We start from the raw sequence: 26,585 nt of genomic DNA, 5'->3' as shown, positions 1-26,585 counted from the left end.
ATCAAGGTTTTTATTTTGTTTTGCTTAATTAAGTGAATCTTTTTTATTTGTTGTTTTCTTCGAGACAGACAGGCTCACTCTGCACCCCAGGGTAACCTGTCTAGGCTGGCCTTGAACTGTGGCAGCCCGCTTCCCTCAGTCTCTTGACTGCTGGACTTACAAGCGTGGGCCGCCATGCCTCACAAGTGAATCCTTAAAAATTTGGTGTCTTATGTTAATCTGTATGATTTTTTTTTTTAAAGAAGTTAAGTAAGGGTTTGTGGGTGCTTCGGGCAAAACCCCCTCACCTCCCGGGTATTCCTTCTCCCGGAGTGTGCGGAGGTTTCGTGGTAAATCGAGTTATACTTTGAAGGCTGTCAGAAGGGACAAGTCCCCTCTATTCTACAGTGCTTCATTCCCTCACCTTCCTAGGACCTTGAATCCTTGACTAATGGGGGTGTGGTGGGATGAAGCAGGATAGGGAGGGAGTGGAGTGGGAAGGAGGGAGGAGGAACCAAAGGCGGACAGGGCCAGAGTGTCCTGTGTGTGTCTGAAAGGCACTCCCTACACTGGAAGGCAGCCTGTGGGAACAGGTATTTGAGCCATCTGTGGCCTCACTGTGATGGGTGCCGGCACTTCATGGTAAGAGCTCTGTTTTTCCAGACATTGTGGCACTGTCCACCTTTTTGAGACGGGCTCTCTCATTGGCTTCGAACTCGCCCAGAAAGCTAGGCTGAATGACCAATGAGTCCTGACCTACCTGCCTATCTCTGCTTCCCCAGCTCTTGAGTTACAAGTGCACACCAAATTCCCATGTCTGGCTTTACCGTATTTATTTTGTGCATGTGTGGGAGCTTGCATGAGGATATGGGCACTACATGAGCGTTGACTTTTTTTTTTTTAATGTGGGTTCTGAGGATAGAACACAAGTCCTCATGCCTGTAAGGCAAGTACTTTATCGACTGAGTTATCTCCTTATCCTCCTCAAACGTATCTTAAATGGTGGAAATTCCCAGAGATCCTTCTGCCATAGGATTGAATTCAATACGCATTTATCGACTGTGTATCAGGTGCTATGGAAAGAAAAATCATCACACTAAAGGAGCAATGTTAGGTCAGATCTCCCTGAGACAGTACTCAAAGCCATGACCCTCTTGGTCACCAGTTTTTTTTTTTTTTGTTTTGTTTTTTAACATGTGTCTAATTAATGTGTTTTAGGCTGTAATGACCAGGAGAAAAGCAGAGTCCTCTCCCCTTCTCCTCCTCCATTTTCATCTTCTCCATTTCGCCTTAGCGATAAAGCATAGTTTCTAGCACTTGGCAGACATTCAAGAAATACTGTTGGCTGAATGAATGCTATATTCATTAGCTGTGTGTCCGTGTGTGTCCGTGCCCGTGCCCGTGCCCGTGTGTGTGTGTGTGTGTGTGTGTGTGTGTGTGTGTGTGTGTGTGTGTGTCCGTGTTGGGGGACTTACTACTCTACAGGCGAGGAAATTGCAGAACACCCAAGACCACACACAAATGACTACAGGATCGCGGATTCCAAGACCAGACCTGTCCAAGTGAGTTCTTCCCAGCTTCCCCTGAATTGGGGGGCTGAGAGGGCTAGGGGGCCGCTAGACAGGAGCACCTGCCCCGGGTAAGCTCGTGCCTCTACGTAAGAGCTATGAACCAGACGCAGTGAGGCGAGCAAAGGTAGGATCCCCCACTCCGCTTAAATCCCACCCACGGAGAGGAAGCATAATTGTGAGTGGATCCTGCTGAGAATCCAACACCGATGGGAAGGAGGGCAGAGATAGGACTCTCTGGGAGCTCGACAGAAGGTAGGAGGGCTGGGATGAGAAGCAGTGTAACTAGCATTCTTCCCGGGGTCCTGTCTCTTGGGCCGATATGCGGGAGGCACGGTGATTCCCTGATAGACACTGGTCGCCTGGAGGGTTCCATCACCTGTGCAGGTGGGGCGACGGAGGGAGCTGTTTACCAGACTGTGGTCTCACCCCTAACTTCTCCTCAGTTTGAGGTGGAGAGCGCGGATAACTATTTTGGTGGGAATCAGGCTTGGCACATAAGGGATGCTAGGATTCCGGGGAGGATGACGGATGGCTTTGCGACCTGGAAGGCTGGGCTCTCACTCAAGCATCCTCTACACCTATCTCTGCCTCCAAGTCGACGCGCCCTACGACAGGATTGAGGTTCCTGTAAGCAAGTCCCCGCCCGCCGGCTCCCTGCTGCGGACTGGGTGGGGACCCGCGGCGCCGCGGAAAGGCTATTTTGGGTGTGGGAACGCGGCGGGAGGAGGGGCGCCGGCGGGCTGGGCGCGGGCGCGCGGGGAAAGCCTCCAGCTCGGGCTGCCACGGCAACCGCGTCCAGGCAACGCGCCCGGAAGCGGCTTTGGGCGGCGCGCGGCGGCTCGCGCCCTTCCCGGGTGGGGGAGCCGCGAACCCCGGGCCGGGCCGCGCGCGCGCTGCCTGGAGCGCGGGCCCGTAGCCGGGTTCGCCCCGCACAGCCCCGCGCTCGCGGCCACCGCACCCAGAGCGCCAGCGACGACATGGGCAGCCGCGGCGTGCCCGATCCGTGCGCGGGTGAGTCCCCAGGGGTGCCTCTCCTCCCCACGCGGCCGGGCATCTTCTGGATCTAAGCAGCGGTTGCTCCCGCAGGGACCATCGATATGACCTTGGAGCAACCACTCCATGGATAGGCATGGGATAGTGCTAGGGAGAGGAGGGTGGGTGGGGGGGGAAGCTGCGTGTGCCCCGTGTGACACTCTGGACGCGAGAGGGTTAACTGCATGCTGAGGCGCAGGGCTGAAGTTGGGCACAGAGCGCAAGTGGCATTGCATCTTCGCGGGGGCTGCAAGCTAGCAGACAGCAGAGCCCCCCGAGGGACTGTTTGAGGCGAGCCAAGGGTATGCAGAGTTTGCCAGGACTAGGACAGGACAAGTCTATCATCCCCAGTCCGAGCTGAGTGACCTTGGGTGGGTTAGCCACATTGCTCCCCCGCGGGTTCCCTGGTTCTCTTCAGTTGCAGCACAAGGCTGTTTTGCTGGTACTGTGAGCTGAGGAAAGAAAGGCCCCTCTGGGTATGCAAGACTTAACCATGTTTATTCTGCAAGGGGTTTCCAATGAGCTGGCTCCCAAAGTGGCAAGAGATGTTACCGTTTTTATGGAAGATTGTGGAGGGAACACTCTATGGTCCAGAGAGGCTCGTTAAAAGGCACAGATTAAAATTCCAACGGTGCCCTAAAGTCCTAAACCCATTTCAGGCTCAAGCTACTGAATACTTCTTTCCTGTAGTTGATATGATAGGAAACTTTGTGTCTGAACAGGTAAAATCAAAACCCAGTAGTGGCAGGCAGTGGCAAATTAAGTGAGTCATTTCTTCAATGTGCAGAAGCTCTGTGTGTGTGTGTGTGTGTGTGTGTGTGTGTGTGTGTGTGTGTGTGTATCACGCGCATGCGTGCACTCAGCTTAAAGTCGGTGTGTGCTGGCGTTAGAGATTATTTCACAGAAATAATGCCAGACTGGTTTGGTTCTGCAGAGGGATTCTCTTAGAAGCAGGGGCAAACATTTACATTTGCTCTTTAAAGGTTGGTGATGGGGCTGGTGGGGCTGACAAGATGGCTCAGTGGGGTAATGTCCTTGCCACAAGCTTGGTGACCTGAATTTGAGCTCCAGAACCCACACTGTGAAAGGAGAAAACCATCCTACCCCTACAAAGTTGTTCTCTGACCTCCACACCCACACAAGGCACACAAGCTAAACAAATAAGTTAATGAAAATTAACGAATTCGGTTTCTGAGAGTAAACATGTTCTTTATTAAGAAATGTACATTGTATCTGCCTTGGTTTGTGTGTGTGTGTGTGTGTGTGTGTGTGTGTGTGTGTGTGTGTGTGTGTGTAGAGGTGACTTATAGGCTGTGGTATTTCTTCTAATTTTAGAACTGGCTGGTACTAAAACTGACAAGGAGGCCGTTTTCCATATTTTCCATCCATAAACTTCTCTGTCCTCTAAGGGTTTGCAAGGGGTGCCCAGGATTCCTGTCACTGGACGGTTGAGATGTCTCTGACTTTGTGTTTCAAGGACACTCTTGATAGTCATGGGAATCTGACTTCCTCTGTGTAAAAAGGTAGGCTGGGAGGCCAAGTTTTCAGTTAATGAGTAAACTTCTGCCAGCATGCCTTCCTGAGGGCTTAGAAAGCTTAATACGTTACCTATTAGAAATCTATCATACAAATACAAAAATCCTTGTTGCCCAGGAATTCTGTCAACGAGCCTACAGCCCTTTAGTGAACCACAAGTCCTCGACCTTAGAGCCTCCATCAGCAAAGGGCTCATCCTCCTGTCTCTGTGGCTGCTAACCCATGTGGCTCTCCTGCCACTCAGTGTCTCTCCTTCTTTGTGTCTTGCAGCCACACTCCTGTATTTTCATTTTTCTGTCTCTGAGCCATCTCCTCTTTCTCCCTTCTACCAGAGTCTGAGCACACAACTTCCCCCAGAACACCCCTTTCTGGGGTCCGCTCATAGAGCTAGGATGACCTTGTCCTGGCTCCTTGATGTCACCTCCAAGCCACTAACTCTAAGAATGTGGTACTGTCTTTTTGGCCTCAAGTCTCTCCTTGTGTTTCTGGCTTAGCCCTTCCCAAACCTGGTGGTTCTTCAGAATTGCCAGGCTCATTTAGACTCTCTCAAATGTCAAAAGGGAATCATTAGGATGGTTTAAGACCTTAAAAACCCGAACCAATCAACCAAACAGAACCCTTTCTGTAAAAAACAAGGCTTAGGTCAGCAAGATGGTCCAGCAGGTAAAGGCACCTGTCTGTCACCAGGATTGACAACCTGACCTTGAGCCTCAGAATCTACATGGTACAAGAAAAGATTGACAATCCTAAGTTGTCTTCTGACTTACACATATGTGCTGAGACACACACAATTAAAAATAAAAAAGCTTTTGCTTGTTTGTTTGTTTGTTTTGCCTAAAAAGAGAAAAAAGAAGGGAGGAGGGAGAAAGCAGCTGGCTTGATGCTCGCCCAGGCAGGAAACCACTTCACCTGAGGTTAGGAAGAAGTCATAAACACAGACCCGTGAGCACCTAGACTCATTCTCTGCTCTGCTGGCCTTGCTGGTGACTTTGGGTCTACCTCAAGACTTGCCCCACTTAGTGACCTCAGCCAGACCCCTGTGGCCCCACTCAATGACCTTGCAGTGCTGCAGCCTTGACCCCTGTGGCTCAGCCTTGACCCCCATCGCTCCGCCTGCATTTTCCTTTTGGTACCGAAGGTGTGCTGAGTCTGCGGTTTCCCACTTTTAGGAAAGTGCCAGGCGGGACTTGCTCTTCTTCCCTCTTCACGGATTCTGTCCACCTCCTGTGCCGGCTTTAACCATCACCCCATCACCGAGGACTCCAGCCCTTCCTCCCAGACACTGTAATGCTTCAGTCTATCTTCAGGGCTCCACGTGTTTGGTCTTGACATGTTGACTTTGACTTTTTTTGAGTCAGGATCTCACTATGTAGCCTGCCTAGCCTGGAGCTCACTATGTAGACCAGGCTACCCTCAAATTCGGAGATCTGCCTGCCTCTGCCTCCAGAGTGCTGGGATTAAAGGCATGCGCCACGCTGTTAGCCTTGGACTCCTTGGGTTCCAGTCTCCAATCCCCAAACCAGCCTCAGTGTCTGTATTTTCTTCTCCCAGCCTGCCAAGTTATCCAGGAGAAAGTCCCAAAGACCTTTGGACTGGTTCCATTTTAAATTGATGGGGGCTTTAATTTCACAAAGGCTTGCTTTCCTATGAGACACAAGAATTCTATTCTTCATGAACTCAGATGGCATCCACTTGGCTCTGTGCCACGGCTCTCTATCCCTTAAGTTCCAGGTTTCCTTTCAGAAAGTGGCCTTTAACAGATAAGATGGAGAGCGTCCACATTCTCCGTTACTGCCCTCCCCCAATGTAAATCCCGCTGGACCCTCCTTTGCACCTCCAAGTATTTCCTTCTCTGTCTCTCCATGTCCTTATGTCTTTGGTCTGAAATTCAGGAACAGCTCTGTGTCTGTCCTAAGTCCAGCCTAAACCCATTCCACACTCCCGCTCCCTCACACTGGCTTTGCCTGCCCCCATTGGGATCTTGTTCCATTTCTCACTCTCATTTTGCCTGTTTATGCTCCCTCCTTCCTCTGCCCCAGATCTCTTTCCATCAAACAGTCAGCCCATCCTTCCTTTAAGAAGCACTGTTAGAGTCTCCATTCTGTCCACTAGAACCTTCTCCAGCGAAGGAAGTGATGGCAGTTACCAGACATATGCGGTTACAGAGCTCACAGAAGATGACTAGTTCAACCAAGGACCTGGATTTTTATTCTTTCATTTACTTATTTTTGAGACAGGGTCTTGCTGTTCAGCCAGGGCTATGTTTGAACTCGCAATCCTCCTGCCTCAGCCTCCTAAGGGCTGAGATTGAGGCATCATGTTCTACCACTCCTGGCTTGAACTGAGTTTTCGATGTATGTGGATTTTTAAATGAACTTAAACTCAATTGAAATAGCCACAGGGAGCTGTTGGCTGTTGTGTGGGGAGGGCAGAGCCGGTGCTGAAGCTAGATCAGCTGCTCTGTTGCGCTCAGTGAGCATTTCTCCTTTGACCAGGCACTTCCTTTATCTTTCTGTGGAAACTGCCTCCTCACAGGGCTCTCTAGAGGAGTCTTGGCTGCAGAACTGAGCCTTCCCTCTGCCCTTCTCCTTGATTGGTGCCCTGCTGCCCTCCTCCTGTGCCTCTCTTTCTGTCTTCATGCCCTGTCTCCGCAGGTTCCACTCATCCCTCATTTGGTGACTTTTCTTGCTGGCCCCTAGCTGTGGGGACTCTATCTGAACTTGGGTTGTTGTTTTGGTTTTTTTCCTCTTCCCTTCCTGGCCTTCTCTTTTCTCCTTCCCAGCCTCAGTGCCAACTCAGATCCCACCTTCCCGTGCCCCAGTGGGAGCGGATGCTCTCTCTCCGAGGCCAACACTTCTTATCCTTGTTTTGTGGATGAAGAGATTGAAGTAGAGGGGACGCAGGATAACTCAAGGCAGTTCTTAGGGGCAGAGCTGAGACAGGGGCTCTGGACATCAGACCCAGCCAGCCCTCCCACCTCTGCTTGGCTCAGGTCCCTGACACAGCTGTTTTATCACCCTGGCTTCCTTAACAATTTCCTTCCCCTTTAAATTTTTTTAAATCTTAAACTGATTCAGATTTATGGAAATGCTTCAACAATAAACTGAAAAGTTCTGATCTCTCTTTTAGCTGCATTCTATAAATATTAACTTTCAACCACACTTGTTTTATCTTTCTGGCACTTTCTCCCACTCTCTCTTTGCATCTATTTGTGGATGTGTGTGTAGAGACACACACTTAGCTTGTAATTTCTCCTGCACTGTGTCAGAGCAACAAGGAGAAAATGTACCTGTACTGTCCCAAATATTCAAGCACGTATTTCCTTCTTCTTTTCAAAGGACATTTTCTTATACAGCAGTTGTCAAAATCAAGAAATTAAGTTTGAATCAGTGTTATTCTCTAATTGACAGATATTGGTCAGGCGTCCTAATGGCATCTTTATACAAAAGAAGAGGAAGATCCTTTTAAAAGAATTTGGTTTAGGGGTCAGGATCCAATCTAGGGTTTAAAACAATCCATTTTTGTTGTGTGTGTGTGTGTGTGTGTGTGTGTGTGTGTGTGTGTGTGTGTGCATGTGCATGTGTGTGGATACGCATATATTCATACATTCATATTCTTAAATACAACCTGCTCAGTCTATATACTGTTACTTGTATGTCTATTTTCAAGGCTGACCATTTGGTACTGGACAACCAGTTGGGGTGCTCTTCCCTGGGGAAGACTGTTTCTCCCACCCTCGGCATGCCTTAGTTGCCCATAGTTCTTTGCGTAGGGCTGAGGCCTCATGAGCTTCCCCCATCTCCTTTAGCATCTCTGTTGTCATTGTCCTTATTCAGCTCATGTCTACGCAGTCGTGTTGGTGAGACTTCACGGGTGTTGCTTCTGACGTTACTAGGAGGCAGACTCTCGTGGCGGCCCCCCAGAAGCTCTGTCTCTTACAATCTCCCTCCTGCGGAGCAGGCCGCTTCTCTGTCCACCATGGAGGGCCCAGGGATTGAACTCATGTTACCAGACTTCACAGCAAGGGCCTTTACCTGCCCTCTCCCCTTTTTCAGATAAGATCTTATTCCCAGGCTGGTCTCAAAACTCACAGCTGTCCTCCTGCCGTAGCTTCTCACCTGCTGGGATTACAGGAGTGAGCCGCCATTCCAGGCTCCTCGGGTTAGTATAGTGTAGCTCTAGCTATCCCTGTCTCCCTCCCTTCCTTCTGAGAGGGTCCCCCAAGTAGCCTAGTTGACCTGGAACTTTTGATCATCCCGCCTCTGGCTCAGTGATGTCTCTCTCTTGGTTTCTTTAATCTGGGTCAGTTCCCCAGGTGTTTCGTCTTTTATGACCTTGACACTTAAGAAGGGTCCAGTCTGGGTGTATTGGAGCGCTATGATTGGGCCTGTAGTTATAGCTGAGTGGGGGCACTGTGTCCTGTCCCCAGGTCCACCCAGGGGGTTTCCTGCCCTCATCTTCCTCTCTTGAGTCAGCTCTTGAACCCCTGGGGCTGTGCTGACTCTGCACAGTGTCACAGCCCCAGGGATGGCTGTCTGTCACGCCCATGTGTGTTTCCTTCACAACCTCCCTTTTTTGGTCCGATCCTTCTGATCCCATGTCTTTCCTGCTTGGTGCGGTGTGGTGTGGAGTGAAGGCTCTGCACAGTGACCTCAGTGACCCCCCTCCTCTCATCAGCTGCTTTCCGGCAAGACCCCTTGTGTTTGCCCTTGGCTCTGAGTCACTGTTTCCTCCTCTCGGGCCCTCTCTGGATCTTCCCCTGGGTTTGCCTCAGTTCAACTACCCTGGAACACCCAGCTCCAATGCCTGCTCCTCAGAGCCTGGTTCACACTGCCCTGCCATCTGCCTGGGGGCCTAGCCTGGTTCCTGCTACTCATGTAGTGTTTCCCAGCCTCTTCACACTTGCTGGAGGCTTGCTAGTGTTACTTCCTGTTGAATAGAAGGTCCTGTAGCAGGAGGGCTCCATCCTGTTCAGCATTGTGGAGGCTCAGCGAATATTTGTTAACTGGACTTAAAGTATTTGTTCTGTGTGTGTGTGTGTGTGTGTGTGTGTGTGTGTGTGTGTGTGTGTGTGTGTTTGTGTGTGTGTGTGTGTGGTGTGTGGTGTGGTGTGTGTGTGTAGGCCCAAGTCTGATGTAGGTAGACTCATTCTCAGTTGCTTTTCCACCTAATTCATTGGGCAAGGGTCTCTCAATCGAACTCAGAGCTTGTTGATAGGGCTAACCAGGTTGCTCTGGGGATCCTGTCTCTGCCTTTAGAGGTGGAATTAGAGTGGGCTGGCTTTTATATGGGTTCTGGGAATCTGAACTTTGGTCCTCAAGCTTGGGAGAGAAGGGCTTCGGCCACTGTGCCCTTTCCCGTCTCAGACTACAGGATTGGCTTCAGTCATTGAGCAAGCGAGTTCCCAGCCACTGAGGTGGTCTTGGTGTGACTGGTAGATGTGAGACCTGTGTCCATCCCAAGAGGCAGGCGGGGTTTGACTCATATAGGATCTGCAGCGAAATGGTGGATTGCTTAAATCAACCCCCTCTCTCTCCTTTCCTCCATCCCTCCCTCCCTCTCCCCCTCCTTCCCTCTCTCTGTGTGCGATGTGGATATGGGTTTGGATGCTTGTGGGCTGATGCACGTGGAGGCCAGCTTGTCATTGGTGTCTTGATGTTTCATCCCCTTATATGCTCAGGCAGCCTCTCGACTGAACCCAGAGCTCACTGGCGGGCTGGTCTGGCTGACCAGCTTGCCCTGTGGATCTCCCGTCTCTGCTTCCCTGAGCACTGAGATTACAGGTGTGTTGCTGTGCCCACCTGACATGAGAGCTTAGGATCTGAACCCGGGTCCTCAGGCTTTACTTACTGAACCGTCATCACTCCAGTCTCTATTTTTTTTTTTTCTCTTTCCCTCTTCCTGCTTCTTGAAAAGGGTCGCATGCCGCCCAGACTGGCTTCAAGGATGCCCGTCAGCTTTCCACCCTCCAGCACCTGGGTGCTAGGGTCACAGTTGTGCAGGACCACACCGAGTTCTCTGTGATCCAGGGGATGGAGTCCAGGGCTTTGTTCGTGGGAGGCAAGCACTGTCTCAACTGAGCCCCTTCCCCAGACCGTGAGAAGGTATCTCCATGCTGTGGGTGAAATACATGTTTGCCCCATGACCTCTTAATTGGGGTATGTGTTGAGACAGTGAGCATGTACGGTTGGGAAAATGAGCAGAGAAACCTCCCAGCATGTTCAAAATGGCCATGTGGTTCTTCACACTCCAAATGAGCAGCTGAATGTGAGAGAAGGGATTCTCTCCTGTTTCCTCCATGGAGACTGAGACACCTGCGATCTTCACCGTCTGTCTAGCCTCTCTCTCTCTCTCAGCTCTTTGTCGTCTCCCTCTCTCCTCTTCCCAGTCATCATCCATCCCGTCTCCCTCCTTCCTTCACTATGTCTGCTAGCTCCTTTCTGTCAATCATTTCTACTTCCTCCTGTCTCTACATGGATGGCTTTAGCTTTTGTCTTCTTGGATGGGGTTTTCTTTTTCTTCGGGGAAGTTATCGAAGTTTAATGAAATGTTCATCGCTGGCTTGGCTGGTCTAGACAACTGATCAAGTCTGTGTTCAGACAGGTTGGGGTGAGACAGTCACTGAGGGGTTCCTGCCACAGGCCTGTCTTCTCATAGAGGTCTGGAGCTCTGAGCAGTCAGATACTGCACCCACCCACCCCCACCCCGACCAAGAAGGGTGCCAATGCCCTCATGCACTCAGGAAGTCTCTGCCAGATCCCAGACTTAGATTCTAGCCAGGTCCAGGGACACAAGGTTTGGGGATACCTCCATGGGGGTTTCCTGAGGCTCAGGAGGTCCCCTGAAGTTTCTGTCCATTAAGGCAGAGTGAGTGATGTCAGGGTGGACAGGAGGCAGAGAAGTGGGGCCCTTTTGCATGACTTTCTTCTTGATAGCATGTAATAACTATACATAATATACATAATGCCAAGTTTTATTATGACATTTTCATACATGTACATAATGTATTTTGATCATATTCACCTACCCCATCATGCTATCTTTCCCTTCCCCCTTCCTGCTGATCTCCTTCCTCTTTCTAGTGAGACCCACTTCTGCGTTCATGCCCCTCTTTCTTGTGTGTGTGCGTGTGTGTAGTGTGCATATATGTATGTGTGCGCATGTATGCATGTGTGTGTGTGTATCCTTATGGGTTTCACTAGGGTTGCTTACAGGAGTGTGGGTAGAGGTTTGATCACAGGAGTATGGATGGGTACCTTACCAGGAATCTCCTTCTCCTGGCAACCATAGATCCTGGCAGAGGATCAGGGCATCCTGGACCTCCATGACAGGATGTTAATGGACCTGACCTTGTGCAGGCACCCACAGCTGCTGTGAATGCAACCGGCTTTGTCATGCCAGAGGTTGGCACTCCACATCCGTGCCCACTTTTCTCCAGCTCTTGTCGTGATGATGTCCCATTTGTGGCTGTGTATTTGGCCGTCATCTTATCTCAGCCCATGGACCAGGTATGAGTCTCTGCATTCACCACTGACCGCTGCAAAAGCAAGCGTCCGCAACCAAAGCTGATGGCCATGCAGGCTAGCCTGATGGCTGGCTTTCATCTCTGCGCTCTCTCGCTTCCCTTCCTCCGTTCCCGGGATATTCCAGGCTCTCTATATAAAACTAGACGATTCTGTGGCGGAAGGGGAGACTTGTTTGCTTTTTACCGTTGGTGATTCTTTGTTGTTTCTTTTCCATGGCTCAGCAGTTAACTGATATGATCTTATCTTACTTCATTTTATGGTTCTGGGAATTGAACACAAAGCCTCAAGCATGCTAGGGAAGCAGTCTACCACTGAGCATCCCCCACCACCACCACCACCTCAAGCCCCTTTGATCTTTTAGAAATGTGGTTCTCGGTGATTTGAAAAAAAAAAATGATGTAGTGGGATATAGTTATCTCGTTCTGTTACACCAGGAAAGCAACTGGGAATGTGTTGCCTGAGAAGCATCAGAGAGCTTGAATGAACACTTGGGTGTCTCCTGAAGTGACACCTAGCTTCTAGGGTGATGTGCTTAGGAGGTGACTGGGTCCTGCAGGATCCTGCCTCTGGATGTCTCTTCCCTGTTGACTGGTGGCCAGCTCCCAGCCCCTGATGGCTTGTGGCTGTGGCGATGACACCCTTTGTGGATGGAGCTGCTGCAGGAGGGAAGACAGGCAGAGATCCTGCCGCCGCTGGAGGGTGGCTTAATAAAGAGCGTGTTTGTGTGGGAGAGAAAGTGTGGGGCTGCTTTTTGAATTATGGAATTCTTAAAATTGTTTAACCGGGAAGATGTTATTCAGAAACCCCTTGGAGCCTTGAGCTTGTTTTTTTGTTTTGTTTTGTTTATTTCATATTTCTTTTCTCCCTGTTTTTTAATTATCTGTGGAAGGGCTCGAGAGTCCTCCCCTGCACTCTCTAAATAGTTAGAGTGTTAATGTGCTGGGCTGCAATGTCACTCCAGATGGGATGATCTCTGGGAAGGAGATTCCTGGGCTGGCAGAGAAGATCAATGGTGTCCTGGGTCCTGGGACAAGGGCACAGGTTGGGAGTTTCTTCCAAGCCGATCCTTTGCATTTCAGTTAGAATGTCAGGCAGGGTAGAAGCCTACAGTCACACACACACACACACACACACACACACACACACACACACACACTCACACCCAGCCTTCTGCCTGCAGGAGAACCAGAAGTCGTGCCTTCCCGCCTGCGGGTGAACCCTGCTGCAGCGCGGGTGTAGGTAGAGAGTTTATACCCGCTTTTAATAATATTTTTTCTGCTCTTGCTGTTGCACTTGGCAGATTCCCGTTTTAACATTTGGTAATGTGTCTTTGCTAATGCTAGAGAGAAAAGTCCCCAAATATAGTGGTTGGAAAAAGTAATAGTAAGACACTTCTTTGGGTGTGGCTGCACGCTTGCAAGAGTACAAGGGTCTCCTGCAAGGTGACCCGAAGCTGCTGCCGCACTCACGCTGGAGGGGCCTCTCAGCCACTGATATGTCACTGGGGTAGAGCACTGTCTTAGACACTGAGCTGTTGCTGTGAAGAGACACCATGACCAAGGCAACTCTTTAAATAAAGGAAAGCATTCAACTGGAGGTTTGTTCACAGTTTCAGGGGCTTCATCCAGTATCATCATGGCAGAGAGTATGGCAGCAGGTAGGTGTGGTGCTGGAGAAGTAGCTAAGAGCTGCATCCTGATCTGTAGGCCGAGAGAGAGAGAAAGAGAGAGAGAGAGAGAGAGAGAGAGAGAGAGAGAGAGAGAGAGAGAGAGAGAGAGAGAGGCAGACAGACAAAGAGGCTGGGCCTGCTTGGGCTTTTAAGATGGCTCAGAGGTTGACACTGGCTGCTCTTCCAGAAGACCCGGGTTCAATTCCCAGCACCCACTTGACAGCTCACAACTGTCTGTAACTCCAGTTCCAGGGGATTTGACATTCTTACACAGATATACATGCAGGCAAAACACTAATGCACATAAAACAAAAATTAAAAAGTCATTAAACAAACAAACAAACCTCAAAGCCCATCCCCAGTGACACACTTCCTCCAATAAGGCCACACCTCCCAATTCACACTCCCTGGTGACTAAGTCTGCAAATAAATGAGCCTCTGGGGGCCATTCTTATGTAAACCACCCCAAGTACCTCAATAATTAAAAAAAGATGGGCTTTTCCCCATTAGAGAAATAAAAAGGCTGATGAATCTGTATTATTAGCATCTGTGAAGAGGAATGATGCCTGGCTTCCTAAGAGGTATGATTCCTATAGGGTACGGTCCCTGTTGCTCTAAAGCCCTCATCCCCAAACAGTTCAAATAAACAACAGAGGCTTAAATAGCATTTCAAAATAGCTGATATTAATAGACGAGAACAAAACCAATCTGTTTTCGCAGGGATTCTCCTCACAACACTGGCATCATTCTGAGCCTTGGTGAGTGGGCTAAGGCAGCACCACCAACCTGTGCCTAGCACTCTGGGGTTTGTTTGTGAACCCACATGACCTAACAGAGGCCGGCAACCCACTGTGCTGGCTGGAAGGCCAGGAAATGTGTTCAGCAGTCTAGAACTCCTGAAAATTTCTTTCAGATTTTAAAAATTTATTTTATGTATATGATGTTTGGCCTGCGCGCGCGCGCGCGCGCGCGCGCGCGCGCGCGCGTGTGTGTGTGTGTGTGTGTGTGTGTGTGTGTGTGTAATATGCATCATGTTCATGACCTAGTTGGTCAAAAGAAGGTGTTGGATTCCCTGGAGCCGGAGTTATGGATGGTTTGGAGTTTCTGTGTGTGTGCTGGGAACTAAAACCAGGCCTTCTACAAGAGCAACAAATGCTCTTAACTGCTGAGCCTTCTCTCCAGGCCTCCCCGTCACTCCTTTATTTGAGTTAGGGTCTTGGGTAGCTTAGGCTGGCTTTGAACTGGCTGTGTAGTCAAGGATGACCTTGAACTCCTGATTCCCTTGCCTCCACCTCCTGAGTTCTGGGACTGTAAATGAACACCCAGAGCTTCTGCATGCTTAGCAAGCATTCCACCTACTGAGCTACATCCCCAGTCCTCTGAAACGCAATGTTATGCATCAAATGGAAATCACCCTTTACTTGTCTAGTTCGTTGTGAATGTAATAGAGGGAAGGGGAGGAAAGCAAGCCTTGGCCAGTGGATTCAAAGCCATTTCACTGGAGATACCTGCCTGGGACCCTATAAGCCCATCACCCAGACCCTGGAAATGCTCTGGGTGGCTGTGCCTTAGAACTGCTGTCTGTGCCATATGCCCAGGCCCCCATGAGCAGGTAATCCAGGCCACAATCACAGCTGTGACTGTGACGGAGGCACCAGGCTCAGGTCTCATAACGTGCCTGCAGGGGAAGGAGAAGGTAAAGCCGACAGACAGCATGTGTGTTCAAACTGAACCATAGATAGCCTCCTTTGAGCCCAGAGCGAGGCTTGCTTCTCAGTTTTTACAGCCAAAAGTGAGCAGTTTCTACATTGGTTACTGCTTGTTGTTTCGTTGTTTTATTCGAGATGTACTTGCTCAAATTTCTGTGATTGTGAAAATAACACGCTTTTTAAAGTAGTTTGAAAATGAGAACAGAATAGAAACATGCTTAATGCTATTGGTTACATTTTGGCGGATTTCTATTGGGGGCTTTATTAAGGCAACTCCATGTAGTTAAAAGGGAGGTTTATTTTGGGGAGTAACTTACAACAAGTAAAGGGATAGGTTACAGGGTCTGGGGGAGGTGAAGCGCAGTCCAGGGGTGTTCTCCCGAGAACTCCGCTTGGTCTACCATCCAACATCCAGGATTACCAGGAACCAAGAGACCAGCACATCCGGATCTCGGGTCTTAAGGGCTCCCGACTCATCCCCACCTCAGGGGCAGGCCACAGGTAGGTGTGACAGTTACCGGAAGCCTCAACGGGGGTAGTACTTCCAGGTCAAAGCTGGAACAGCTACCCACTACAGATTTCTTTCTACTGTTTTTAAAATTTACTATAGAACAGAGCAAGAGGGCACACATTGGTCATTCCAGCACTCAGTCAAGGCAGGAGGATTGAGATTTTTGAGGCCACCCTGGGCTACATAGCAAATTATTGGCCAGCCTGGACTAAATAGAGAGATCCTATGGCAAACAAGGAAGTAAACAAGATTACTGTCACAACACTTGAAGTGGTCAAGCCTTTTTCCTGTCCTTTCCAGGGGTGTGGAGGGGGTTTCTGAGTTTCTGGGGGTGATGTAGGATCCAGAAAGTGTCAAGGATGGTAAATGAATGTAAGTCATCTGCCATTGGCCAGGTATATACAGAGCAGCATGTTTGGGTGTGAGGACACACATGCCTCACAGACCATATACAGTCCTGACAGCTCATTAGTTTTCCTGGGTCCACCTCACAACCAAAATGCCACCTCCATCCTTGAATATGCTGGGCCAGGATATTTTTTTTCCAGGAATGGCTCACCTGGTCTCCAAACTTCTGATCCTGGGGTGGGCCAGGTAAGCTACCTATGAAGAAGAAGGCCAGGCCTGATTTCTTGTGCTAGCCTGTTGTCTGAGGCCTGTTGGGGATTCATGGACAGCTATGGCTGTTGGTCGTGGTCTTTCCTTGGTCTGGTCAAGCTGGATGTGTTGGCTTTGGAAATGAGGCATCCTGGCTTGGGTTGCACAGCCCTTCTTCTCTCACCAAAAGAGGTAGTAGCCAGATCCTGTCCATTCACACACCACAGAGGCAAATCCAGCAACCGGGCACAGGGGGAATAGTGTGGGGTGTGAAAGGTAAGAGACGAGGGACGTAGCATGTAAAAGTAGTCTCAAACTTGGGGTGTAGCTCGGTTGGTGGAATGCTTGCCTGGAATACATAAAACCCTAAGGTGGATCCCCGGGTTCTGTGTAAACCAGGCGTGGTGGTAAAAATCTGTAATGTCAGCACTCAGAGGCAGAAGCAAGGAGATCCGAAGTTCAAGGTCATGCTTGGCTATGTAGTCAAGGCTGGCTTACGCTACATGGAGCTCTTGGGTCTGCTGTCCCAGGCATTTGTGCTAGGCCAGCTTAGGACAGCTTCTCACCATCGGGAGCTGAAGGACAAACAGGCATGGTTTTGGGCCAGTGGTGGTAGCAAGATTGGAAATTTTGCAGAATCTTTAAAACCTGAAGTTAAGAGGATTCATGGGATAGCTCAGTGGTTAAGGCTATTTGTTTCCAAGCTGGGTAAAATCCCAACTCAAAGTAAAACACCGCTGCCTGTGCCCCCCATAAAAGCAAACCTCAGGGATTTATGATACAATCAGAATAGCACATGACCCTGACCTTCCTGATTACACTTTAGACCCACTTGTCAGAGATCAGATCCATAAACTAATGGGAGATGCTAACTTCAGGCAGGTGCATTGGAGTTGACCATGGGAAGATCTGGAAATGCCAGCCGGGAAGGGACTTATTCTAGTGATTGATGATCAGCCTCTAATTCAGCTGCAACAGAGATCCCCTCCCGCTATTGTGGCAAAGAGTCCTGGTGCCAACCAACCAGATGACTAAACAGATGACCAGATCCTTGCAGCAGCCACGGAAGGTCACCAGCCCCAAACATCTGTCGGTGTGTTTTGTGAACTCACGTTAAAGGGAATTTAATATCATGGAGTCAATGCTGGATGATGGAAGTGTTGAGGCTGAAAGAGCCTGTCTAGTAGTCAAGAGTGTATCCTCTCCTCGTTCACAAAGTTCATCTGGTTGGGATTTCTGTAGCTCAGGAAAGTGGGTGGCATCAGCCTCAGTGAAGGGCATGGCCGAAGTCTACATTCGGCCACCGATTTGTACTGAATGAGACTGATGTTCAGTCTCAGTAAAGAACTCTACAATTTAAGATAATTCCTTCATTGATGGCAGTTCCGACATGGGGGTGCCGGACATGTATGGATGCTAAATGAGTTTTAAATTGGACTGTTTCATTAATGAAAATCCCACAAAGTGCCATATAACCTTAAAAGTGTAAGCGTTCTATGATTCCAAGTTTCCACATGGACTTGATTCTCCTTTGTCTAAATGGTGGAAATTCTTCTCTTTTACACCCAAGACCTCGTTGAACATCATAGCCTGTTTGACATAAGTTACTTTTTTCCTCCTTAAATGTAATTTGTTTAAAATTTGAAGTTCTTTGTCTGGGAAAGTGAAATGTTCACATTTTGAAAGTCTAAAAATAAAACACCGGAGAATTGATGCCAAAACAATGGTGTCAATCAGAAATGCTTTCTCAATCCAGCGTCGGAATGGGACTAATTACAGAATCAGCTTGTGGGTACCACGCACTCATTGTTTTAAGTCAGTTACCCACGGGCTTGAGAAACCTAAGTTCTAAAATCTTTTAAAAACTCCAGTTTTCTGATGAGTTGTGACAGCCAAATAGTGTGCATAGGTAAGATTTAGTATGAATGATTATCTTTTATAACAAAATTTTTAAATTAAGAGTATCCATACCATTCTCTTAGTGGATAGATAGGTTCCTCCAAATCAGCTTCCATTAAACATGCATTGTTTTTATTTTCGATTCATTTAGAGACAAGTGTTCTTAATTGCTCACCAAGATAAGATTTACTAAGGTGGCTTATTGAGAATTTCTACAGAGAAGTACAAGATTGAATAAATCTGTGAAGGAGATTGCTTGGGGGGAACTGGGGGTGTCGCTGGGTGGCAGAGCAATCATCTAGCACCTGGGAAGGGCTGGGTTCTAGCCCCCATATTTCAGGGGGTGAGGTGAGGGTCTTGCTTCTGGAAGAGTAGTTTTCAAGCTCAAGATGCAGATGGGGAATGAGGAAGCTTCTGGAACCTCCATTTGATGGTCCTTGTTGCTCTGCCTGGTAGGGATTAGCAGCACTTGTTTCAGAAGCATTCTGGTTTTCAAGGCTCGTTCACCCTTCCCGGGAAGTACTTGATGTTTATTTCACGTGTGAGGTCAAAAGCATTTCTGACTACAGCTGATTGGGGTAACCACACAGCTTAGGAGCCTCCTGGTATCTTAAACAATCAGAGTGTGAGGTCCTTTACGTCCTAGGTATAAACTGTTCGATAATTTAGCCCTTATTTTTTTTCCCCAACAGATGTGAATTATTAAAAAGAAAATGGCCCAACAGGACACTGTATTTCCTTCTCTTGCCACCCAGGAAGGGTATACTATCTGGAAAATATGCATCTAAGGTATAATTTTTCTTTCCACCAGTCTCATGAGGGTTGCTACAGGGTGTGAGCGTCATGACTGAGGAAGCCTGTGGCCATTACATTGTAGAGGGTCATTTTGTTTAAGGACAAGAAAAGCGTTTTAGCATCCCTCTCATGGCTCCTGTGGGCCACTCCATGACCCCAGAAGGCAGAGATTTCACAGTGGCTGTGCAATAGACTTGAACTTCCTGCCCACAGTAAAATCACCGTGGAGCTTGAGGCAAATGTTCCCATTAGCCCTTTGAAATCAGAAGTTGGGTATTGGATGCCTGTGGGGAAATACTGGCTCACAGAAATGCATTGCTCAGCCTGCGTATCGTAAGTCCTTTCTAAATGATCTGCCATTTACAGAATGAGGTGATCTCACAGCCACCTCTGATTTTCCTGGCTCATCTTGAAGTATCATTTTGATTGCCCCCCAAATAAATAAATTTTAAAAAGGACCTCATTTTCAGATGGTCTTCTTATGGGTGGAACAAAACCATGGCACCTCAGGGGACATTCGAGCTCTCCAGAGTCCCCGGCCCTTCTGATTGCACCCTGTTTGATGTCTGTTCCTCATTTCTGAGATGGCCTGGCCCCTAGAGGCATTGGAGTTCATGATCACTGCTTTAGGGGAAGCAGTAGGTCAACAGACCTCTGGGGTCAGCTTGATCTGGCTATCACAGCTATCACAACTGATGTGGGGAGCCATGGTGTGTCTGTTCTGCCAGCTTCCTGCTTCTTGGAGGTCACAGAGCCTGCCAGCAGCCCACTTAATTCCATGGGCATAGTCACCTTAAAGTCCTGTCTAGCTCCCAAAGAAAACTCTTTGGAGTAGAAGTATTTCCTTTAATCCCATTTGTTTATGGAGACAGACGATTTATATTTCTTTCTGGCTGGAAAGATAACCTTTTCCTCACCGGCAACTTGTAGCAATGTGGCTCCTTCTGCAGGCGAGTGAGGACCATGCCCCGACACAGCCAGTCCCTGACCATGGCACCCTACTCTTCCGTGAGCCTGGTGGAGCAGCTGGAAGACAGGATCCTCTGTCACGAGAAAACCACAGCAGCACTGGTGGAGCACGCCTTCCGAATCAAAGACGACATCGTCAGCAGCTTGCAGAAGATGCAGAGTAAAGGGGGAGGCGACCGCTTAGCCCGGCTGTTCTTGGAAGAGCATATCAGGAATATAACGGCCATCGTGAAGCAGCTGAATCGGGATATCGAGGTAAGGGGTGTGCAAGGCCAGCGGGTCATTTTCATCTCCCTGGACCTGGCCCATGTCAGGTGGCCCAAGTCTGAGTCCCAGCTGTCAGGTAGTCATGTGTGCCTTCCCGTGTGTGTGTGTGTGTGTGTGTGTGTGTGTGTGTGTGTGTGTGTGTGTGTGTGTGTATGCTCACCCACTCATGCATGAACAGAGGTTGACTTTGGTACCTTCCTCCAGCCTTCTCCACCTGTTCTGGTTTTATTTCTGTGGTTATGATAAAATACCCAACAAAAAAAAAACAACTTAGGAGGTTTATTAATTTATTTATCTTTATTTTATGTGCATTGGTGTCTTGCCTACAGGTACGTCTGTATTGAGGGTACCATCTGGAACTGGAGTTACAAACCGTTGTGAGCTGTCATGTGGGTGCTGGGAACTGAACCCAGGTCCTCTGGAAGAGCAGCCAGGGCTCTAAACTGCTGAGGCATCTCTCCAGCCCCCACAGGGTTTATTTTAGTTTACGATTCCAGGTTACAGTCCGTCATTGTGGGGAGGTTAAGGTAGGAACTCCAAGCAGCCAGTCACATCGCATCCAGTTGAGAGCGAAGAGAAAGGAGTTCATGAATGCAGCTTGCTTGCCAGTCAGCTGGATTTCTCCACTATTTCACAACCACCCACGGTGGACTGGCTCTTCCCACATCAATTAATTTGAGACACCACCCCCACGCAGACACGCCCACAGGCCAGTCCAGTGAAGACAGTCCCTCCCTGAGACTCTCTTCTTGTGGGATTCCAGGTTGTGCCAAATAGACAAACTATCACACTACTTTTTTTTTTTTTTTTGGAGACAGTGTCTCTTACCGATCCTGGAACTGGCCTTTTCGGCCAGATTGACTGGCCAGCAAGCCTCAGAAATCGGCCTGTCTCTGTCCCCAGCTCTGGGGTTATAGGTACATACCACCGTACTAGGCACTTAACGTGGGTGCTGGGGACCCATAAGCTCAGCAGTTTGCACAGCACCCACTTTACCAACTGAATCATCTCTCCAGCCCTTCTCCCCTTTTTGTGACATGTGCTCACGGTGTAGCCTAGGCTGGCCTAGAACTTCCAACGTGTAACAGTCCTCCTGCCTCTGCCTCCCAAATGCCAGAACTGCAGGCACTTGGCACCAGATCTAAGCTGTCTGTCCTGTCTATTATTATTAGATATTTCTAGAACAGGATCTTATGTAGCCCAGGCTAGCCTTGAACTTTATGTAACCAAAACTCCTTATACTTCTATTTCTACCTGTTGAGTGCTGGGATTACAGGTGGGTATTACCATGCATGGTTTCATGGCATTCTGGGAGACCCAAACTAGCCTTTTGTGTACACTAGGAAGATATTCATCAACTGAGATACATCCCAGCCCTAGGCTTACTTTAGGATAAGGTCTCATGTGTCCTAGGCTGACCTCAAACTTACTATGTAGCCAAGGTTGTCCTTGAAATCCTGATCTTCCTGCTTCCAAATTCTGGGATTAAGAATGTACCCCAAAGGGCCAGAGAGATGGCTCAGCAGTTAAGAGCACTTGATGCTCTTGCAGAGGACCTGGGTTTGGTTCCCAGCACCCACATGGCAGCTCACAACCATCAGTTAGTACCCTAGTTTCAGGGGATCTGGTGCTCTCTTCTGGCCTTCTCAGATACCAGGCATACACGGTGCATATTCATGCAAAACACTCAGACGCATAAAATAAAAATAAATCTTTTTTTTAAAAAATGCTTTGTCTTAGCTCTTCTTTTTGCTTTTTTTAAATTTACAGTTTATTTATTTGTGTGTGTGTGTGTTCACGTATGTGGGTCCATGTGCCATGGCATGTATAGAGGTCAGAGAGCACTTGCAAGGGTCAATTCTGTCCTTCCACCTTGTGAGTGCTGGGGATTGAACTCGTCATCCACCTCAGCAGCAAGTACCTTTACCTGCTGAGCCATCTCTCCAGCCCTGCCTTGTCTATTCTTCATGATCACCAAGGAAACTGCTTGCAGGAACATCCGAGTTATGTTCACGTCACTGCAGTATTTGATGGCAATTACTGTCAGTACTCTTTGTTTTTATTTTAAATTTACCTTGCTGATTATTAAATCATTTTGTTTTGTTTGGATCTCAGTGGAGATGGAGAACTAGGCAAAAAGTTTTCCTGTAAACCTTCATGCCTTTGAAGACGGTTATTACCTCGGTTACCGGGTCAGCCCTGGTTGCTCCAGATGAAATGTTTCTAGGCTGAAATGATTACACAGTGCGTGTTGTATTATTCAGGCAGTTTAGGCGTTTGAATGGCTTCTCACACTCCTCTTTATTTGTACTGACGAGGCCGATATTGTCTATTCTTGGAATTTGTAAGTTTATTTCTAATTTTGAATAACCACCGGGGCCATGCAATTTAGTTCAGAAAGCTTAGGACCCACCAGGCATGGCCTGGGCTTCTCTCTCCACACAAGGTCAGTATTGTTCACATGGAATTTTCAGCAATATGAACAAAAGGTTGGTGGCCAACAGGGAAACTTGGTGTTTCCTGTTAGGGCTTGTGTTTCAATCATGCTTCCCTGGACAGATGTGTGGTTTTGTTTCTTTGTTTGGAGGCAAGATCTCATGGAGCCTAGGCTGGCCTTGAAGTTCCTAGGAGCCTAGGACTGACCTTCTGCCTCGGCCTACTGAGTACTGACTGGGGTTACAGGTGTCTACTACCACACCCAGTTTATGTAGCACAGATTGAGCCCAGGGCTTCATGCACGCTAAGTCAGCACGTTACCAACTGAAGTATATCTTCCAGACCCTGAATTGATGTGGTTTTTTTAAAAATAGCTTTATTGAAGTGTAATTAAATATCACAAAAAAAAAAAATCCACTGACCAGTATATAATTAAATGAGTTTTAGTAAATTTTAGGACATTGCCATTGTCCCCTCCCCAAATTCATAGGAACACTACTCCCACCCTAACGTCAAGCAATTCTTCACGTATGTACTTCAGATGACATCCCATGTTTCCCAGGCTGGCTGCAAACTCATTATGTAGCAGAGAGATACACACAGCACTTTGTGCATGCGAGGCTGGTACTCTTCCCTGATGAGCTGCTTGCCCAGCCCATGTGTTAATGTCAGCGAAGTCTGCCTTTCCTTTTCCCTCTTTTATGGTTCATGCTTTTCATGCTGTGGCCTAAAAACTGTTTGATTACCAAGCCAAGGTTGCAGAGGCTTTTTTTTAGGGAGTTTTCTGCCCAACTTTTAGTTTTCGTGTTTGATTTTGTGACCTGCTCTGAGTTAGCTTTGGTAAATGGGGGTGAGGTGAGGTAAGGCATTCACCGACTAGAACAGACCGTGAGCTTCTCCAGTAAAAGCTTGTCCGATTCATCTTCCCATTGTTCGAGCGATCACAGTGTTTGAAGGCAAGTGGGGAGGCTGTTGGTGCCCATTTGTGCTGCTGGGATAAAATGCTGGAGAGTGGTTGCTCTCTCAAGACCAGGAATGCATTTTATATGGGTGTGCACTTGTGGTAATGTGTTTGTGTGGAGATGGGTGTGAGTGCATGTGGCGGCCCGAAGACAACCTCACATGTCATTCCAGTCATCCCTTAAGCTCTGTCCTCTTTGTTTCTTTGAGACAGGGTCTCTTACTGACTTAGATCTCCCCAGGTAAGGTGGCAGGATGGCTGGTGAGCCCAGGGACTCCTCCCGCCATCTCCCCAACGCCGGGATTACGGCTACTCACTACCATGCCCAGATTTATTATATAGGTTCCGGGGACCAGCTCCAAGTCCTCATGTTTCAAACAAATACTTCAGTGACTGAGCCGTCCCCTAGTTTCCACGGGTCCTTTTAGAAAGGTCTAGGATCTATTCGTAAAGGTGCTGTCATTGTGACTCAGTGACCTAACACTGCCACAGTGAGGATTGAGTGTCAGCATGGATTTGGGAGAGGACACTCTTATCTAACCCAAAACAAAGCTTGAAATGAATAGATGCTCAGCAGAGTGAAGGCAGCTGTGGAGTTGCTGGAAGTGCAACGTGCCTCCCTCTCAGTGATCCCCATTCTGAGACTAAAAACAATCCTATTCCCTGATGCGCTCCTTTCCCTTTTCCATTTTGCCCCTGGGGAGCTCTTCTAGAACCCTGAACTTGTTTTTTGGTTTATTTGTATTTAAGACACAGTCTCTTATAGCCCCAGTTAGCCTTGAGGTAGCTATATAGCAGAGAATGTCCTTGAACTTTTGATCCTCTGGCCTCCACCTCCCAAGTGCTGGCTACCCAATTCAGAGGGTAACATTTCAGAGTTAGCTTTATAAATTCAGGGTTTTCAGGGCTGGGGATGTAACTCTATTGGTAGAGAGCCAGCCTAGCACGTGGGAAGCCCAGGGTTTGATCTCAAACACAACAGAAACTACAATCCCAGCACCTGAGAAGTAGAAACAGGAAAACCAGGACTTCTAGGTCATCCTTGACTATATAGGAAGTTCAAGGTTGGCCCTGGCTACATGAGACCCTGTCTCAAAAAAAATAGTTTTTGAACAATTTATAATGTGGTGGATTTGAAATCACAGTTTTGTTATTCTACGCTATCTGAAACACATTTTATGTAATGATATGTCTTGCCTCATCTAGAAAGCACTCTTTTCCATTTCCACGCATTTTTAGAGTATACAAATTCTGCAAATGAAAAGATGATTTCTGTTGTAGAGGTGGAAAACTGAATAAAATCTAATTTGGGCAGGAAATTTACTTTGGGTATCTGAATGTTTACTTTCTTATCACTGGTAATAATTATACATCATGTCAAAGTAACCGGCAAGGAAGTTTTAGAAACTTAAGATTCCACTGTGGAATGCCAGTTCTATGGATCTGTATATATTTTTAACCTAAGCGTGTCTGCCCAGACACATCTAAAAAGAAGAAGCTTGATGAGGCATTCAAATTGCTGCACTGTTGCCAAATTTCCTCAAAGGAAAATCACGGCAGTATTAGTCGGTTGGGGCTGCTGTGACAAATAACCATAGGTTATGTGGCTCAGATAGCAGAGATTTATTTCCTGCCATACTAGAGGTTCAAGGTCCAAAGCCCCGCTTCCTGGTGTCAAGGGAAAAGGCAGAAGCAAACTCTTTTCTTTTTATTGTTTATTGTTTATTTTTTTAGTCAGGAATCATGTAGTCCATGCTGGTCTAAAACTTGATATCTAGCCAATGATGACTTGAGCTCCTGATCCTCCTGGATCCTCCTCCCGAGTGCTGGGACAACAGGTGTGCCTCACCATTCCCCCGTGTGTGCGGTGCTAAGGAACAAGCTAACGCTTCATGTATGCTAGACCAGCACTTTACTGAGTTCCGTCCCCAGCTGACTGGTTGTCGTTATATTAGTACAGGGCCCATATGGAGCCCAGGTGTCCCTAGGAATTCTATCCGTTAGGCTTCTCATCCCTATAATCTAACTGCATTCCCAAGACCTCCTCCTAACGTTGGAGGTTAGGATTTCAACGTACGTGTTTTAGGAGGACACAATGATGGAGAATACAAATCTTGAAGTCTTAAAAGGAACTCTTTACTTATCAGCAGTGTAAAATTGGGGGAGTAGGGTGGCTAGGAAGATGACTCAATATTTAAGAGCACTTGATACTCAATCATGAGGATCGAAGTTCGGATCCCAGCACCCACATCAAATGTCTTACAACTGCCTGTAATTCCAGCTCCTGGGCACTTGCACACTTGTATGCACACAGACACACACATGCACATAAAACACAAATAATAAAAATAAAAATAATTTTTAAAAGTTATTATTATACAGAAGATGAGAGTAGTAAAAAAGATGATAGTTATATATATAAAATGAAGAGACATTAATATATTCAGAATGTATTCAAACACAATATTTGTATTATATTTGTGTATTTGTGTCAGAGGGCTAGATTCTTACTGAGTTCTTCTGTAAACTGCTTGGCTTTTTGTTATATTTTTATTAGTGTTTTATACTTGTTTTTCAGTTCACTCTAAACTTTTACTGGGTACTGTTTTGTTAAGAAGCATGACTGTAGGTAGTTTTTTTTTTTTTAAATAATGTAAAACTGAGTGACAGGTAAGAACCTGGCTTACTGTGCACCCATCATCACGAGTGGGGTGAGAGGTTTGGCTCCTGGACTTCATGTATTTATCTGACAGGGAATTCCAGCCTGCAGCTTCATGAGCTGATCTAGTCTAATCCCTGTTAGGGGGATTTGGGGGTTGATTATCACACCCCCATAAAAAAAATCGGAAGTGGAGGACCCTGAGGACTAAAACTAGGTCCTGGCACATGCTAGGCAAATGCTCTGCCACTGGGCTGTGTTCTCAGCCCTCCAAATTCATGTTGTTGCTATTTTTTTTTTTAACATGTATAGGTGTTTCGCCTGCCTGTGTGATGTCCACAGAGGCCAAAAGAGGGCATCAGATCCCAGGTAACTGGAGTTACCAGATGGTTGTGAGCCTCCGTGTGGGTTCTGGGAACGGAACCCTCCTCTGGAAGAACAGCCAGTGCTCTCAACCACTGAGCCATCT

The 26,585-nt window shown here is 47.8% G+C and overlaps 1 protein-coding gene across 2 annotated transcripts in view; it reads left to right on the top strand.

Annotated features, from left to right (window-relative positions):
• The first annotated feature begins 1,699 nt into the window (after positions 1–1,699).
• Positions 1,700–26,585, top strand: part of Fam81a (family with sequence similarity 81 member A) — a 51,796-nt gene continuing 26,910 nt past the window's right edge. Inside the window, exons 1-3 of one of the 2 annotated variants that reach the window (XM_052713465.1) lie at positions 1,700–1,802; positions 18,722–18,818; positions 19,775–20,048. In XM_052713465.1, coding sequence (XP_052569425.1) covers positions 18,808–18,818; positions 19,775–20,048 — 285 coding nt within the window. In that variant the 5' untranslated portion in view covers positions 1,700–1,802; positions 18,722–18,807. Of the gene's footprint in view, positions 1,803–2,445; positions 2,562–18,721; positions 18,819–19,774; positions 20,049–26,585 lie in introns of those variants that run through there. The other variant, XM_052713456.1, reaches the window with a different exon arrangement.

This window comes from Peromyscus californicus, unplaced genomic scaffold, assembly GCF_007827085.1.
Source record: "Peromyscus californicus insignis strain IS unplaced genomic scaffold, ASM782708v3 Scaffold_11__1_contigs__length_118956290, whole genome shotgun sequence".
Classification (NCBI taxonomy): Eukaryota; Metazoa; Chordata; class Mammalia; order Rodentia; family Cricetidae; genus Peromyscus; species Peromyscus californicus.
The sequence above is the reverse complement of the archived record's forward strand: the minus strand, read 5'-3'. Positions and strand labels throughout refer to the sequence as shown.